This window comes from Diadema setosum, chromosome 12 (genome assembly GCF_964275005.1).
Source record: "Diadema setosum chromosome 12, eeDiaSeto1, whole genome shotgun sequence".
NCBI lineage: Eukaryota > Metazoa > Echinodermata > Echinoidea > Diadematoida > Diadematidae > Diadema > Diadema setosum.
This window is the reverse complement of record NC_092696.1, coordinates 31031042-31049451: the sequence shown is the minus strand read 5'-3', so window position 1 is coordinate 31049451 and position 18410 is coordinate 31031042. Positions and strand designations below refer to the sequence as shown.

Sequence of the window (18410 nt, the reverse complement as noted above, 5' to 3'; positions counted from 1 at the left end):
GACACGCAGCACACCGTAACACACAGACAGACACACGCACACACATCTCCCCCGCCGAACTCTCCACTACTATACCCACACACACGCACTCGTCTCCGTTCACGTACACATTATTTTACAAGAAGTGCACTGCTATGCTATCCTAGAGATGTGTCTATTTATATCAACGTGCTATAGTACTTGTCGTTTTTACATTTGTGGGCGACGTTTGAAATCATTTCTACATTTATGGGCGATGTTAAATTTTTACATTTGTGATCGGTTTTCTACATTTGTGGGCGATGTATTTTTACGTTTGTGAGCGTTTTTACATTTGTGGGTTTAACAGCCCTCCCCCCACCACACTGAAAAACGTTCCGCGGCCCCTGCATTGTTGTTGCTATATAGTGGCTTACATCCAGTTTTGTAACATTCATCGCACAGCCAGCACGGCTTGATCAAAGTTAAGCGCTTGAATAGACCCCGTACTTTAGATCCTCATTTCTCACTTCACACTTTTCCAGAGTGCGTGCTTTCTTTCCAATATTTAGATATGTTAGGGGATTCCATTTGGATTTAGTTATACAACATTCTAAAGCTTGGAGTCTGATCTTTCAGAATCTGCCCTTTAACTAAACATCAATGTCTAGCGACTTTTTTGTTGGTTTTGTGATGAAGGGTCAGATATGTATTCAGGCAATCAACCACTTCGTTTTCACTATTTAACATATTTTCCCTCTCTCTCTCTCTCTGTCTCTCACTCTCTCTCTCTCTCTCTCTCTCTCACACACACACACACACACATACATACTCAAACACATATACTAAAATCTTTACATTTCATTGTATATATAAGTATTCATTTGTGTTTATATTACTGTCTTCTAAATTGAGTAATGAATGAAACATGGTTTATTTGTGTCTCTATGAAGTTTCAGGAAAACGTGTTAATTCGGGTCTCATCATTGGACTCACTATTGGTGTGCCTGTTGCTATAGTCATCCTATTTCTCTTTGTTGGGAAATATCTGCAAAGCAATCATCCGGACTACCTACCGCGAAAAGGTATTGGTTTACATTATATATTTGCATTCGTTGCGTTAATGATTATGCCCGTGTGTGTCTGTCTGTGTGTACGTGCGTGTGTGTGCGTATAGGTGTGTATTTCTTTGGTTTTATATATGATTTTTTCTTTCATAATTGTTGATACAAAAAAATGAAATTATTACTAATATTTTACAACATAACACAGACCACAAACTGTCTCATGTAAGTAGAACTAGCGAATATATCATCAATAATGATTACTAGGTTCGAATCCTGCTCGAGTACTATGTACGCCGATGATTTTTATCATGGCTACTACTAACACACTGATCAATTCAGTGCTTATTTACGTCGATGTAGGACAATTTGTCAATCAGTTGCAATGGTTACTCTATGTAAAATAAAAGAAAGAATAGCATTCATGACAGGTGAATGGATGAGACCACGCATCGAAAACGTATATGCTTGAAATGATGTTTGCCTGAGAATCTGTTGGTGAAAAGAGAGGAAAATAAGTTGTTCCCCTGATATACTGTTTATGAAAATGTTCATTTATTGTGATGCTGTTGTTGTTTTTGATGATTTTAATATTTCAGGATGTGGCTGGAATCCCTGCTGGCGAAGACCAAACATACCAGCGAGATTTCATGAGGAAGACGAATTAATGCTGAGTAAGAAAAATGTGTTGATAATCACAATCTCCTGTTGTCTTAAAAAAAAGTGCAGTATTCTATTATACAGAGTGACTTTTATATTTTCAACATTAGGAAATCTCATCTCTTTTAACTACTTTTTTTTTTTTGATACAGCTGTATTATGTAACACGGCTATTATAAAGAGCAATATATCATATAACAGGCCTTCTTTCCCTCTCTCTTCACCTCTCTCTCCCTCTCTCTCTCTCTCTCCCCCTCTCTGTATACAGGTTATTACTACTGCAGGTATTTATGTACACTCTTATATTTGTGATATTGATTTTATGTTTTTTTTTCTATCATTTTGGTTTATCTTCTAAGAACCACCATCGCTTACAGAGGAACAGATACAGCAATGCAAGGAAGAGCTGAAGGAGTATTACCGTATGTCACGAAGCAAGGTCATGGTGGATCCACTCAACTTTATGGAACGTGTTGAATTGGATGATATTTATACGAATTTAAGCATAATAGAGCAAAGTAGCAAGCGTAAGACACCAATAACATACGACGATCTTCTGACAAACAATGAAAATGGAAATCTTTCAAAGCGACTTCTGATCCAGGGTGAGGGAGGTGTCGGTAAAACAACACTTTGCGCTAAAATTGTCTGGGACTGGTGCCAGGGACGGATTCTCAAAGACCTGGACATGGTACTCCTAATACCTCTTAGAGATATTAAGAACGCAGCAAGTATCGGTGGTATTGTCAAAACGTACCTCTCTCATTCAAATACTGCATCAAAGAAGACGATAGATGACTATATTTCAACGAATCTGAGTAGGATTCTCATTATCTTTGATGGTTTCGACGAGTTTGATGAAAAATTAAGTAAAACGAGCAGCAGTGAGGTCATTCGCATTCTACGAACAGAGCAATACAATTCATGCAAAGTAATTGTGACAACACGCCCTTGGAGGACAAATGAATTCATGATGGACAGGAGTCTTGTCGAAACTTACACTTTTCTAAACGTCGAAGGATTTAACAAGGATAATTTATCAACTTATGTCAGGAGGTACTTTCGGATTAGAGAGAAGGACAATCTTGCAAAAAGCTTAATCAGTTTTATGCAGGAAAATGATGTCATCCGGTCGAACATGGCCCCGTTTCCTATTTACTGTGCAATGCTTTGCCTCCTGTGGAACGACTTCAGTGAAGAAAGACGAAGAGAAATGCAAAAATTGCGCACTTTCTCCCAGATTTTTGGAGAAATGATCTTTTTCCTGAAAGAACATTACGCATCAAAAATTTGTGAAAATCTACAGAATCAAAATATTGTTAAACATTTAAAGAAAGCTGGTAGTGCAATCCATGAAATAAGTGAGATAGCCTTAGAGGGTTTATTTCACAGAAATCTCTCATTTCCTGAAAAACAATTCAGAAAGTGTAGCGATGCCATGAAAACATGCTGCAGAGTGGGAGTTTTGACTAAAGAAAAAAATGTCATCACAAGGGAGCGTCGGCGCGATGTCAACATTTCATCCTTGGTTACATCGACTGTTTCTTTTCCCCATAAACTGTTTCAAGAATATATTGCAGGGGTATATATAGAATATTTATTCGACAATGACCGTGCTAAGTACGCCAAGGTGAAAAACGAACTTTTTAGTCGACGTAAGGAGTTCCGCTACGTACTCTACTTCACGTCAGCTACAGGGAATGAACTCGGCCTTGATATCATCAAACGCTTGATAAGCTGTCCCTCCTATGAGTTTAGATCTGATCCCTTCCGTGACAAAGAGAATGAGAAACGTGATTTCTGCGTTAACGTTGCGTTTGAGTGTCACACTGAGGAGGCAGCAAGGGCAGTGGGAGAACAATGGCATGAATACAAACTACCGTCCTATGCATCGGAACACACAGTGTCAGGAGTAGTGTTCATGGTGCGCTACAGCCAAGTGGTGAGTGACACAACTTGAATATTGATTTGAAATATCGTCGGTCGCATTACGAACCGGCGAATGTTCGAATTTGCGCGGAAACACGATTTCGAGATAATCGCGTTTAAAGAATCGGGACTTCTTTAAACGTATAAAAACGTGTCTTATAACAGCACATTGATGATGATATTAAGAGAGTGATGAAAGCGGAATTTTCTGCTTTGTCTGATACTAAATATTATTTTGTAGCTGCACCTGGGGCTCTGTGGTAGTGATGCAAAGTGCGTTTGCCGGTTCGTAAAACCCCCCATTTCAGCGTTTTACGTACATCGCGTACTAAAGAGAGGGCATTACGAACCGGCAAATGTATACATTTGCCGGTTCGTAAAGCCCATGCTCAATACGTGTGGACGTAGCGAGTGCGCATTACGAACCGGCAAATGTAACATAAAATGGCGCGTATCATCACACATTCCACACGCTTAGGTGGTACGCGCACAGTGTAATGTATACATTCGCCGCTCTAGGTAGTGGGATTGTGATTCATTCATGTTCATTCATGTTCATTCATGTTAGTTGTATCATAATCATGGATATTAGGAAAGTGTAACAAACACCACAGTTATTTTCTCAAACTATACAACCTACCTGTACTTTTACACATTAATTGTTGATGCGAGTAATGTTATCAAACTGTGCAATGGGTTTTTGAATGGATGAGTACCGTTCTATTAAAGTGTGCCTGGTAGTCACTATCTATAAATATTAGAAGTGTTAAGTCATTATCAGTATTGAGAGAATATAATTACACCCATACAAACACAAACATACACAAACACACATACACGCACATATACCAGTAAACACGCTCGAACCCACACACACAACCTACTTTCTGACACATTAATTGTTGATGCCAGTAATGTTATCAAACTGTGCAATGGGTTTTTATTGACTACTGGATGAGTACTAAAAGTGCGCCTGGTAGTCACTGTCTATAAAAAAGTGTAAATTCATCATTGAGAGTAGAATATAATTACACCCATGCAAACACAAACATACACAAACACACACTTTACATGCACATACCAGTACACACACTCGAACAAACACACACACACACACATACCCTCTTACAAAGCAGTCATAATCACCTTGTTCTCCCAATTCTAGGTACCAGGTATCTGTGTCTCTCTCACTCCTCTTTTTTTTTTTTCTTTTGTTCTTTTTTTTTTGTTTTCTATTCACCAGTCCCCAAGTTTGTGAAGAATTCTGCATTTTATTAATTCAAAATGCACCATTCCACATGTGTGTTCATAATTACATACAGTAACTACAAAACAAAGCATTCTCCTCAAACTTCCAGATATAACCTGTAAATTCAGAGAGTGATTTTTTTTTTTTTGCATTTTCGACAGCTCACAATAATTACATTGCACACTATTATTACAATACATTAAATTACAATTGATACAAAATAAATGTGACATTCTCCATGATACTTCACTATGGAATCTCACTTGGAATGAGAAGTTAGGCATTTGTTGCATTTCAGAATTGTGTTCTGACCACTATAAAAGTGGTGCAATAACATGTACAAAATACAAAATTCTCCCAACACTTCACGAGGTAATCTGACCTGTAAATTGGTGAGAAGTTCTGCATTTCCTTGACTTTAATGTATTACAGTAGTACGCGTGCAATAACATGATCAAGTGTACCATTCTCCTCACACTTCACAAGGTAATTTTGCCCAGGGTTGAATTAATGAAAGTGATGCCCAATGTGTTTATAAACACGAGTCTACAAACTTTAACAGTCTGCCAACTACTGGACTGCTGGGAGGAGAGTAGTGTACGTCATTTGTCTCTTTTTGCTGTCCGTAGGATGGGGGACAACATGACAACATGTTAATAACATGTCTGGCTAGCCATTCTCTTTCTAGGACCAGAATTTTCAAGGCATGATAATATTGTCTGATAGACATTCTGCCATTTTCACTGAGGCAATCATAGCCAAAAGATTGATATGGTTACGTGTTAAATCACATCTTTGATGGTTAAAATGTGTTCTACCATCTACAAATATTTCTGACTTTTTGTAGGCTTCCCCACTGTTCAGCTTTTTTTGGACAATTCTGTTTTAGATTCCATGAATTTTTTCATGACAACTGAAGATCTATCAGGAATAGAACTGATGTCAGTACCTACATATTCTTCCACATGAAAATCTTCTGGCTTATTTGCACTGACATCTATCTTCCACTCCCTCAAAAGCCTCAATGGCAGTAGTTTCCAAATTTGCAATGAAGAGACAATAAATGGAATACATACTGGAACACTACACTTTATTTCTATTGTTTCTTTTATATTTGAATAAGGTCCTCCCGAAGTGATAAAAATTGGTCGATTTGTGTGAAACTGTGTTGAAATTATTGAAAGCATGTAGCAAATATGTAACACTGAAGATAAAATAATTACCAGAAAGTATTACAAACTTGATCATGCATCAAGTCTATATTTGTACAAGGCACTATGAGCAAGAAATTCACCAATAATTCCCTTTCCTTTCCTTACAAGAAACATGTACAATAGTTTGCCTAAATGGTCTTTATTTCAGGAAAGTTGGTCAACAGTTAGTGCACTACATATAATAATGTAAATACAACCAGATGTATACCAACAAGACTAGATAGAGGGCAGTATAGAATACATACAGCATAATATGAATATGCTGTACTTCCATTACACTTCACAAACAGTTTTATATTGCTTTCCTGTGTCCGGTTACCATCAAAATCGGTTCTTCAATGTCTGACAGGGACATTGCTTTCTCGAGATTTAACAGTTTTCCATCATCCAGCAAGGTTCAGTATTCTTTGTGATCTGAAATAAGAGTGGAGGACTTAGTCTGCTTTCAAATTGAAATCAGGTACACCTAATGCAAGGAAAACAAATACATAATTTGATGAAACTGCCAAGTCTGGTTGAATAATTGTTACTTCATTTACTGGTTTTTTTTTAACTATTCTTTGCAGAAGACAAACTATTTTCTTTAAATTTTACAGGTTGCCTGCCACAAACTTTTTCTTACAAGAGTGAAGGATAAAAGAAAAAAAAAAAGATAATCAAAGTATTTATCACATGTTTAAATTATTTTACATTTATTATTGGAAAATTAAGCTTTGGCTCATAATTGCTTTTTTTAGGAATTTGCACCACACAGACAGATAATGCAAGAAATACAAACAACAGTTATACAATGCCCTGAACTTCTCAACTCCAGTTGAATTACCTTCAGTTTCAAAGGTAACATTGCTGCGTTGTTTCTTAGAATGCGGACACCACAGTTGTTTGTAGAGGCTCTGCTTCTGTTGCTGATGCTGCTTCTAGCAGTGTTGCTAATGTTCCTGGAAGTGCAGATGCTAAAGTTGCAAGTAGAGACTCTGCTGCTACAGTGGTAAGTAGAGGCTCAGTTGCTACAGTTGTAAGTAGAGGCTCTACCACTGTTGTCGTACTTAGAGGCTCAGCTGCTAGGGCTGTACGTACAGGCTCCGCTGCTGCTGCTGCTGCTGCTTCAAGTGGTGCTGCTGATGTTTCTGGGGATTCAGCTGTCACAAATCGACGTTGAGGCTCTGCTACTGCTGTCGCAAGTAACGATACTGCTGGGGAAGTTGTAAACAATGCATCAATGAAAAAAATTATGTGACCATCCTGAGGGTAGAATCAACAAGATTTATACTAGATATACTTGCAAACATCTATCATGGACACTAGAATCTACAGTGTATTACATGCACATAAAGCAAATTATCAGTAATTGACATAATAAATTGTAAGTAATAATCAATATCAGACTTTTAAAGAAAGGAAGTGGAAAGCTAACAGTCTTCAGCATCCTACAGTCATTACAAACTGCAATTACGACATTTGTTTTATTCATTACACAGAATTGAACATTTATATTGAAATGGTAATGCAATGAAAGTACATTGTACCTACATGATACTATGCATAAAAATCTCTACATCATTTTAAAATGAAAAAAGACATAATATATCTTGATAAACTTATTGATGTAGAACAAATCAGTAACTATGTATTCAAATTACCTCAGGCAGAAAGAGGAATGCCCTCGTCATCTGACATCCTACGTCCATCCATGGGCATGTTGAAGACTTGAAGCATCCTCCCTTTCCACCAGCCATTTTCACTTCTCATATGTACGCAGGAACCTTGTTTCGGTTTGGTCCGTTGAGCATGATAGAGGTCACTTGAGCTGACAGGATTCATAGAACCATCCCTCTTCCACTTGACAAGAACATCTATGCCTACGGTGGTTCAAAAACACAAAAAATTGTATGGACAATTTCAGTGAGAAATTTGACAGTTGTGTCATACACTATGTGATAAAACATTACAAGTACCTGCAGGTTTGAAAAATGTGAAGAAGAGTATTTCTTAGAGCTAAAGCACAATTTCAGAAGAAAAAACAAAGTAACATAAGGAAATTCTTTACAGGCAATCACCTACCACATTTTGTGAGACAAAATGAAAATAGCTACAGCCAGCATACCTATTTGAAATGCAAAAAAAAAAAAAATTGTCATCAAAGTCTGCTGATCTCTGAAGGGCATAGTAATTCAGGTGCTATTGGTCGAGCTTTTACACCTTGGGGTTGGCAAAGGTAAATAATGATAACTGCTACACATTCTTTGATTAGAAATGTGATGTCTTTCACATAAAAACCTAACAATCTTATACACAGAAGTGTTAGTGCTTGCTTTTTTTCTCTTTTAATACATTGAGTAGCAGTCAACATTGATATACATGTATGAAATAATTACAGTAAGGCCATTAGAAACTTCCCCCAAGTATGCTCAAGCAGGTGCCTAGGGAAGAGCTTGTAATATCAACATGAGCCTGTCCTCACCAGGTTAATATCTGCATAAGATACTTGACAGTAGAGTTAGATAAGATCGACATTACAGAAAAGGTATGACTACATTACAGTCCAGATATCAAAACAGTGATTTCTGTCAAATGACATGGTATTGTTCAATAATCTATTCCACTGAAAGTAATAAATGACCTATTCCATTCACCGTAAACTGAGAAATGTTTGTGAATACCTGGTTCCCGGTACACTTTATGGTCCACAAGTACCGGTAGGCCTACCTATGGTACCATAATCACTTGTTACGAATCAAACTTACCATTATAGGCAGAAGGAAAAACATCCTCATCACCACTACTCTCTGCGGTTGTACGTAGAGGCTCTGCTGCTACAGTCTGAAAGGCTCAGCTGCTACAGTTGAAAGTTAGGATCATGCTGCTACAAATGTAGAGTTTTACGGTAGCATACGTAGACGCTCTGTTGCAATAGTATGTCGGTAGGCCTACTGTAGTACATAGAGGCTTCGCGACTACAATTGTATGGAGAAGTTCAGCTGCTACAGTTGCACTTTACAGGCTCTGCTAATGCTGCTCCTGCGCCGAGAGGTGCTGCTGATGTTCCTGGGATGCTAGCTGCTACAGTTGTAATGATAGCGGTGCTGCCTTTGTTTGTGGGGACTCGGCTCCTGCTTGTAGTGGCCTGCTGCTCCTAGAATTATCCCCAAGATATAAATAAGGAAAATCATGTCAGTGTTATCAGGGCACAAATAGGATACCGCGGTAACTTATATAGAATAAAAATCCCTGGATATAGGCTTATACTTGTACCGGTACATGAGTGTTAAAAAAAACTGTGAGTACCGGTACCGGTAATCAACTTCGTTTAATTTTTCTGAAAGTTCATTGATATCTGTCCCGGTAATCAAAATAAGTAACATACCGGTGAATACAACCTCGATCTAGCCTATAAATTTACTGTTTATGCAGGATTTTAGTTAGACAGTAAAGGCCAGAGCAGCTATTCTTGCATGCTAAAGGAAGCTATATGTAACTATAACTGACTTAACACTGACGCTAAACAGTCTCATCATGCAATTTCATTCTTACTTAGGGCCTAAATACTATTCTTTTTTTTAATGAAACAACATGAATCTTTGAAAACAATGATAATCATTTATTACTTTGGGCCTATTTTCAGTTCTACCTGGGTATTTGCAATTGCTACACGATATTTTTTTTCAGTTTATAGATTCTACTATGCTTTAGTTTAAAAAAAACCCATGCATCCGGGTTGTATGGGAGGATTGCTTTATCTCTGACCAAGAATAATCAAGGACCCCCTTCGACAAAAATGGTGGCTAGGTGTGCGACTGTGTAGGATCTAGAAGGAAATGAAATACACAGGAAAGCTACTTTTACATGATAATGTCGAGCAATTCTACTTCTCTGATGTAATATTTTATGATTACACATTAACCTGCCCCGATTATCATTACTTTTGTTTTTAAACAGAAGATGAAATAACAAATGAGCAACAAAATGCACATAGTAGTTACATACCAGCACAATTCCGAGTGCATGGGACTGATGGTGATGACGAGCCCTCGCTCGCGGCCTCGCAAGCTCCTCGATTCGCCCCACATACCTCACGTGTGTTCCGTCTGAACAGGGATTTTACGAACCGGCGAATACGAACATTTGCCGGTTCGTAATGTCACAAATTGCAGCATTTGGACATTTTGAAAATTCGTCACTACCAAAAATACATGTTTTCGTGAATTTTGCGATTTGATATTTTGGGGATAGATAGAGTTTGGTATGGACATTCAAAAAATGGAAAAAAGTGAATTTTGAAAAATTGACCCAAATTCGAACATTCGCCGGTTCGTAATGCGACCGACGATATGTCAGAAAATGTAATGTCGAACGAAAATAACATTACTTGTGTGTGGGGTGTGAGTTTGTGTTTCCCCTGTGTGAATTTGAGTGCATAATCTACAACCTCAACAGTTTTATGAACATTCTTTTTAGACCTGGAACAGGCCCTATTATTTAGGGAAATCGTTTTTATATAACATTCTGTGCAATTGTATTAACGTTTTAAGTATTATTGTTATGTAAAATAATTGTCCTCCTCGCATGATACATTATGATGACTTTAATGTGTAAGCTTATTCTGAATTGCCATGGCACTTATTTCATGTCTTGTTATCAATTGTGACCGTGCACCTCAAAACGAACATAAAGTCGCACACACTGATTTTGCGTGAAATAAGTGAAATGGGTCAACCTAGCCGAACTTGACTTTTTTATATTTTCTGAAAGAGCAGGTCTTCTTTTACATTATGCTAAAATTTGGTATCATAAAAGGGGCAGGAAAGTGTGTTTTTTTTAGCAGTTTATCTCGAACATTTTGGTAGAATAGAGTGATCAGGTGTGTCTTTAGAATCCCTTTTTCATTTCTGAAAAACCTTGTCCACACTGTTCACTTTCAACTCTAATAACTTTTGAAAGGATAGTGCTACTGCTTTGAAAATTGGCATTAATTATGGACAGAATGTGTTAATGAGACACGCTGAATTTTAGTTTAATTTGATAATCCCTTCATTGTTGTTACTCTGGTGGTTTACTTCCTGTTTTTTTTTTTTTTTTTTGTCTCATTCATCGCACAGCCAGCACGGTTTGGTAAAGATTAAGCCCGTGAATAGACACTGTACTTCAGGGCCTCTTTTCTCAGTTCACACTTTTCCTGAGTTTGTACTTTCTTTCCAATATTTAGATAGGTTAGGAGAGTCCATTTGATTTGAGTTATACATCATTTTAAAGCTTAAAGTCTGCTCTTTCAGAATATGGTCTTAACTAAAAAGTCATGTCTGGCGACGTTTTGTTTGTTTTGAGGTGCAGGGTCACAATTAGAACGTTTAGTGGTAAATTGTTTGAAACATTTTTCGTTGTTGCTTTTAGAAAAAAAAAATATGAGGAGTCAAGCAAAATGTTCTTATTGCAAAATAATTGGACTCCACGGAGTTTCAACGTCTACTGAAATGAGACCCTTTGCGAGAGTTGCAGTTGTCAAACTGCCCTTTGTAGTAATCACCCAACCTTGCCTATAATAAAGACGCCGTGTATATTAAAGGGAGATGTCACACTGAGTGTCGTGTATAGTGTTTTGAATATACAGCTACTTAGGGCACCTAACACGAGTATTGATGTAATGCAATCATATTCATTGCCCCTCTACCTTTATCATCAAACTGAAAATGCATTCTTTCCCTTCCGAGTTGTGATTAGTGAAATGACGATATGAATAGAACCTGTATAGAATGATTTTTTTTTTTCTCTGTGAGTTTCAAACCTCCAGTCAACTGCGGGTACTTTATCAACCTTATTCTTCTGAGAATAATTTATTTCCTCTACTGTCAATTCATGTTCGTTCTATCAGCAATCGCTAGATATTATCGAAAAAAAGTGCGGAAGAACTGTGTCACGTGACTTGGCGGAGGGCATGTGCTCCAGCAATTTACTCCGTAGGGTATGGCTATGTGACTCACAATTTCACCTGGAATTCTACAAGATCCTCCGGGCAGAGGCTTCAAACTGTCTGGTAAGAACATTCATGTATTATCATGATCTACAACACATGTCTTTATGTACAGGCTACAGATGAAGTGTTACTAAGATATATTTCAAATACATTAAATGGATGATAGTAAGAAATGTAAAGAAAACAATCTTAGGTGCAAACAATGTTTCCTTGTAGAAAAAAAAAAACAAATCTTCTCGAACAAAGAATCCAAGTTACATCTGAAAACATTATACTGATCATTATGGAACGCCATTAGGGAAACAATACAAAATTCATTTCACTCCAGCCAATATTCATTTCACTTTCAACAAATACATTTCACTCACCAATATTTATTTCACTTTTTTTCAAAAATACATTTCACTTTTAGATAAAAATTCATTTCACTTTTCACAAAAACACATTTCACTTTTAAATAAAAATATATTTCACTTTTAAATAAAAATTCATTTCACTTTTCACAAAAATGCATTTCACTTTTAAATAAAAATACATTTCACTTTTCACAAAAATACATTTCACTTTTAAATAAAATTTCATTTCACTCTTCACAGAATGTATTTCACTTTTTAACCAAAAGCATTTGACTTTTCACAAACATTCATTTCACTTTTCAAGAAAAAAAAAATAAATCATTTCTTCTTTCCGTAAAAAAAAAAAAAAAAAAAAAAAAAAAAAAAAAAAAAAAAAAAAAATCATTTCATTTTGGCGTACCATATCACTCTGACGAAACCATTTCACTGCACTAAAACCATTTCACTCCGATCAAAAAAAGAATACGTTCCTCTCTTTTCCCGGCCAAAAGGTGGCGCCAGTCTGAGAGGAGTCACAGTGCTATGGCACTTTGTTAGCACCAAAGAGCGTACAACCCTAAGGGCCGTTCACATTGGAGCGGTTTTGCGGCAGCGGCTGCGGAGGCGGTTTGCCGCTAAACTCTGCCACAGCGGCACGCTGTGCACACTGGAGCGGTTTGCCGCGCGTAATAAGCAAATTAGATTGTTGCCCTTGGGGACATGCAGTTTACTAGTAATCAGTTACATAATTATCATGCACATGTATACCGTGAATACATTCCCCATTGATCTGAGAATTTACAAAATCACTTTTCCAAAACGAAACAAACAATAAAGGAAATCAAGGATGCGTCACATGCAAGAAGACTATTGGACAATCAGTACTGGAATCTCAGCTTTTCAACTTTTTGCTTAAAAGAAAGAACACTTTCAACACAGACTGTTCAATGAAACTGCAAAATATTCCTTGTGTTACTGATATTGGTATGCACGCAGAAATTATTGCATCGGACCACTGCCATATATACTGAGAAGGCGGTACATAAAATGTGTACATCCAGCACCTCAATATCTCAAATTGTGATCTGCGAATGTTACATTATCCTTGTTCTTATTTTATTTTTTTGTTTTGTTTTTTTTTCACAAAATTAGTCAGCATCCAAAGCAATGATATGTTATATTGTTTCATGTTAATGAGAAAATGACTGGTATTTTTTTTTTCTGGTGTCGGTAAAGTAGTCAACTGTATGAAAGATGAGCTCTTAAAAAAAAAAAAAGAAGAAAAACCAGCAACATACTTCTTTACTTGTTATTCCAATCTTTTACCTTAGAATAGTATACCGGTATTATGATATATATATATATATATATATATATATATATATATATATATATTATATCATCATGATTGTGTCATATTCATGTGCATGTTTGTGTAATGATTCTTGTACTTCATAACTCACTTTTCCTACTGCGCGTTGTGCACGTTAGTCATGTGGAATTGGGACATTAAATGTGGGAGTTATTATCATTATTACCGATTAACTCTATATGGATAAAATGTTAATGTTTGATTTGATTTCTGTCACAGTTCATGCTCTTTTTGGAAGTGTAGTTACAAAGGTGAGGGGATGTTTTAGAGAATATGCCTACCATTCACTCTCCTACTCAAACCTACTAGATCTACACTGTATGTATGTAGAATATAATGTAATCTACAAACGGCCCATAATAAACTCACCCACATACTGTACTCCCAGCTATGGAAAAACAAGAGTAGCATTTTCACTCTCCACAACATGTGTTTTATATTATGCATGGGGAAGAAATTAATGGCAGTTTTGCATCCTCTTAGAAAAAACAAACAAACAAAGAAACAAAAACAAAAACTACACACACACACACACACACACACACACACACGATGTCAGTTTGGATTTCAAATTCATACATCTGCATTACTCCATCAAATCTACGCTTTTAGAAATCTGGATAGCATTTTAACAGACAGTCGATTTCCAAGTGAACCACATAACTCTTGGGTAAAGTGATTACCAAAAGCCAACTGAGGTCAATTTTATCTTAAGCAAGTTTTGTGGAATTGCACTAAATCTTTTCTTCGAAATTTAACCACCGAATGAAAACATTAGTTAACAGGAATTTTAACCAACTTATGTAGGTAAATGACAAACATCACTCGAAATACACATCAAACAATGTACATACACTAATACAAACCACACATGTCAAATTTAGCACTTGAGACACTAATTCAGGACAATTGTTCCAACATACACTCTCATTAGATGTGATCTAATATGGCAGTCTGTTGCAGAAATAAAGTACAGTGGTATACTGTTAACATTTGCGAAGGGAAGTAATATAGCACATTCACATGTAAAATGAAAATTCACAAAATCTGACACCGTATGAGCAACTTTGTAAATCTGAATGGGTAGACACGAAATGTCAAAACAGTGCAGTAATGGTAGTATGGTACTGAATTTTATGAATGGTTGAAGTACATGTTTGATAATTAACACCAATGTAATTTGTATCTTGGACCAATTTTCTATAAACATATTATTCTCATCTCTTACATCTGAAAAAAGAAGAATTAATTCAGTGCAAATTCCTAGCAGAAATGCATACTTTACAACATAAAACAAATCAGTTGTTTACATTTCACTTTCAAACCTCATAAGGACCAATCTTTCTAAGTAATAAGGAACAAAAAGTACTTGTATTACATGTACATGGGTCTAGGGCAATTACCCCCCTGGGCAATTACCCCGGACCCTTCCCCTGGTTCTAATCCTAATCCTGAACCTAATCCTAACCCTAATCTTTACTCTTACCTTACCACTAACCAGTATTTAGCCGGGGGAGGGCAATTGCTCGGATACGCATGTACATACATGTAGGACAGGAAAAATATAGGAGAGAATAGGATTGAGAGAAAAGAGCAGTACAGAGTTCATCAAATGAAGTGAGCAAGAAAGAGCAGATACATAGGGGTGGATGAGGCTTGAGATTTACAATGATATGGACATGTATTGAAGTTACAAACACAAACACAAGAAAATCAGGATAAGCAAATGAATACAACAATATTTGGGCACCTAGGTGCTTACATCGTTCAATTTAGCTAGTCAGATAACAAAATCGAGTACCAAACAGAATAGCAACATATTACGCATATAATGCAATGACCCGCTGTGAGTTATCTGACATCAAATACTAATTTAATGCAAGGAAAATACAAACTGAGTGTTCGAAGTTGTACATGTAATCAAAAATAATATTCGATGCCATGTCAACTTCATAGATTAGGGTTTCCAAGATAAACTTGAAGCTTTCAAAAATCTGTAGTAACATGCTTCAGGTACACTATAAAGTGCTTGTTCTACTGCTAATTATTTTACTCATTTAGGCCGTAGGGTGAGCTGGTTTTTTCGCTTGTTTCGTTCCGACAACTGCGGCACTAAAATTTCTCCACAGCTACATGTAAACAAATAACCAAAAAGGCTACAGAAAAAAGTTCGACACAAACCCTCCTGCAGTATTTTGGTAATTTAGGGGGAAACAGTGAACTTTTTTTGTCACTGAGGAGCTGAATATGTACACTTTGCCGTGTACGATATTCATTCGCGAACGATCATGTGATGTATGTTATCCAATCCGAATCGAGAATTAGTGTTTACGAGTCAAAATGGCCGCCCCCTGTGAGCCTGTCGACGCGTCTACGTCGTCTGCTCTGCCGAAACTTTTAAGATGCGTTATTATGCATGTAACATCGATGAAGTTTGAAAATTTCACGGCTATGACAAACCTAAGATAGACGAAACCTATTTTGTGTGCCAAAGAGTGGATCAAATTGAGTGGGGGAGACCGTGAAATCGCAGACCAGAAGTTACGAAGTGATTCAGCTGCTCAGCTCAAGGGGGACTGACTGCAACCTACGTAGGATAATTTACACTACAGGTTAGTTTACGTGCGTACATTCGTAGCAGTCGACACCATGCAGTGCAGTCTCTCGCATATATATGCGTAATGTTAATGACCATGATGACTACAAGTACAACGTTAGCTATCTATGTTATGAAAGTTGCTTGTGTATGTTATAATGGGCGCTAATGCAGTAGTTTAGCCGTTAGCGTGTCTGTTACATTTTAGATAAATTATTTTGAATTTCACCTTGGCATGGCATAGCGCCGTTATAATGTAACCTAGATGTAATTTTACATGTTGTTCTATGTACAGCCCAGGTTAGGTTGATGACAGATGTAGCTGATCGGTGATATTATTTTGTAAAAATCTTGACACACAGGACTGGATTGAAAAAGGTTTAAACTGCATGTAAATCTATATTTTCATAATCATGGCCATGGAGTATTAATATTAAAAATCCATCCAAGCTGTTTCTCTCACCCCAAAATTGGCGAATCTCCCCTCAAAACACACATTTAGCATCTCATTAAATTAACTTATTAATATTTGATATAAATAGGTCTAAAAAACCAACAATGACAATAACATAATTTCAACAATTAAACTCCCTAAAACATAATTATGATTACCATTATGTTGTGCCAAACTATAAAGCAGTGGGTGGTGGTGATAGTGAAAGGCCAAGGATTACTAGTATTAATGATGATAAGGCGGTTGTATTCATAATTGTGATCAGGTGCTGAAAGCTGTTGATGTAATTTAAAATCAGTAATTGCACTGCAAGTACAAGTTGAAGTAGTTGATGATGACAATGATCATGAGGTGTTAATGATTACCTGGCATAGTACTAGGGTCTATTGGTAATAGTCTACCGTACATTTAATGATATATTGAGTGTAATGTTCAACCCCTCCCTCTAGCGTTTAGCCTTTTTTCCCCCTAACAAAATCCAACGGCTAATCATTGCTGTTCATTTCTCCATTTTATTAAATAGGATTCCATGAAACGTGCTACAAGAGGTTTATAGATAGCAAACGCCTGAATCTCGCTAGGAAACGAAAGCTGAAGGAGGAGCCTGGTCCGTCAGCAGGAGCATCCGTTTCCTCCCCTAAGACGCTCACAGCAAGATCAAGATTTTTTTTTTTTTCTGGAAGCTGTTCAGGTTCTGTTGTGTTGCCTGTAAAACGCATCATTTGCAACAGAGTCAACCTGCTCATTACTTGCCAAGGGAAATAGGTTAATATGATTGATATTGAAGCATGAAAACATTGTCATTTTACTATAAGTTGTCCTTGATAAAATGGAGCAATATATATACACCACTGAAACATTCACACACATACACAAAGAACTTCAGTGCAAAGTTCAGAAACAACAGAATGTACTGTATATGCACCAATGCTTTGGTCAATGTGATTGATATTCAAGAATTGACATCTTACCAAAGTTGTGCATGATAAAATGTCTTTGTAATACAGATTGCCTCCTGTATTTTGAATACCAATGTTTATGCAACATGTTTTGACTCCTTGCCTCAGTATGTGATTGTTCGCCCTTTAGCAAACATTTCTGCCCACTATTATGATTTGATTAAGGTTGAATTATTCTAAGAACAAAGATGTTTTCCTAAGTGTGTTTTTTTTTTTCATAAAACTGAATGACTACGATAAAAATTTGTTTCTCCCACTCTGGGGGGGGGGGGGGGATGTAACTATTATTAATACTGAAAGAGAATGTTCATGTAGAAAGGTCAGTACAATGTAGGTGTGAGTACAAAATCAGTTTGCTAAAACTAATACCAGCCAGATGAAAATTGTGCATAAGTAGAGTCAGGTTTGCACAGATCCTCTGATATTGGAAGATAATTGCAATGTTATCATAATTTTTAATGCCAAACCTGTTTTATTCTCTCCAAGATTTTCAGGTACACATTGCCTCCAATACAGAATCCAACAGTTTTAACTCATGAATGTGTAAACTATAATTTTGCCTTTATTTTATATATTGGCATTTTTCAAAACTTTTACACCCTTTCAAGGATATTTGGACCACGGAATGTTCCAGGAAATTTATTAAAACTAG

The 18410-nt window shown here is 36.7% G+C and overlaps 1 protein-coding gene across 1 annotated transcript in view; it reads left to right on the top strand.

Annotated features, from left to right (window-relative positions):
- The window catches only part of LOC140235877 (uncharacterized), a 237445-nt gene that overhangs the window by 124038 nt on the left and 94997 nt on the right, over positions 1-18410 (top strand). The window contains exons 5-9 of the mRNA XM_072315871.1: positions 918-1040; positions 1620-1685; positions 2042-3418; positions 3464-3624; positions 11941-12102. Coding sequence (XP_072171972.1) covers positions 918-1040; positions 1620-1685; positions 2042-3418; positions 3464-3624; positions 11941-12102 — 1889 coding nt within the window. The remainder of the gene's footprint in view (positions 1-917; positions 1041-1619; positions 1686-2041; positions 3419-3463; positions 3625-11940; positions 12103-18410) is intronic.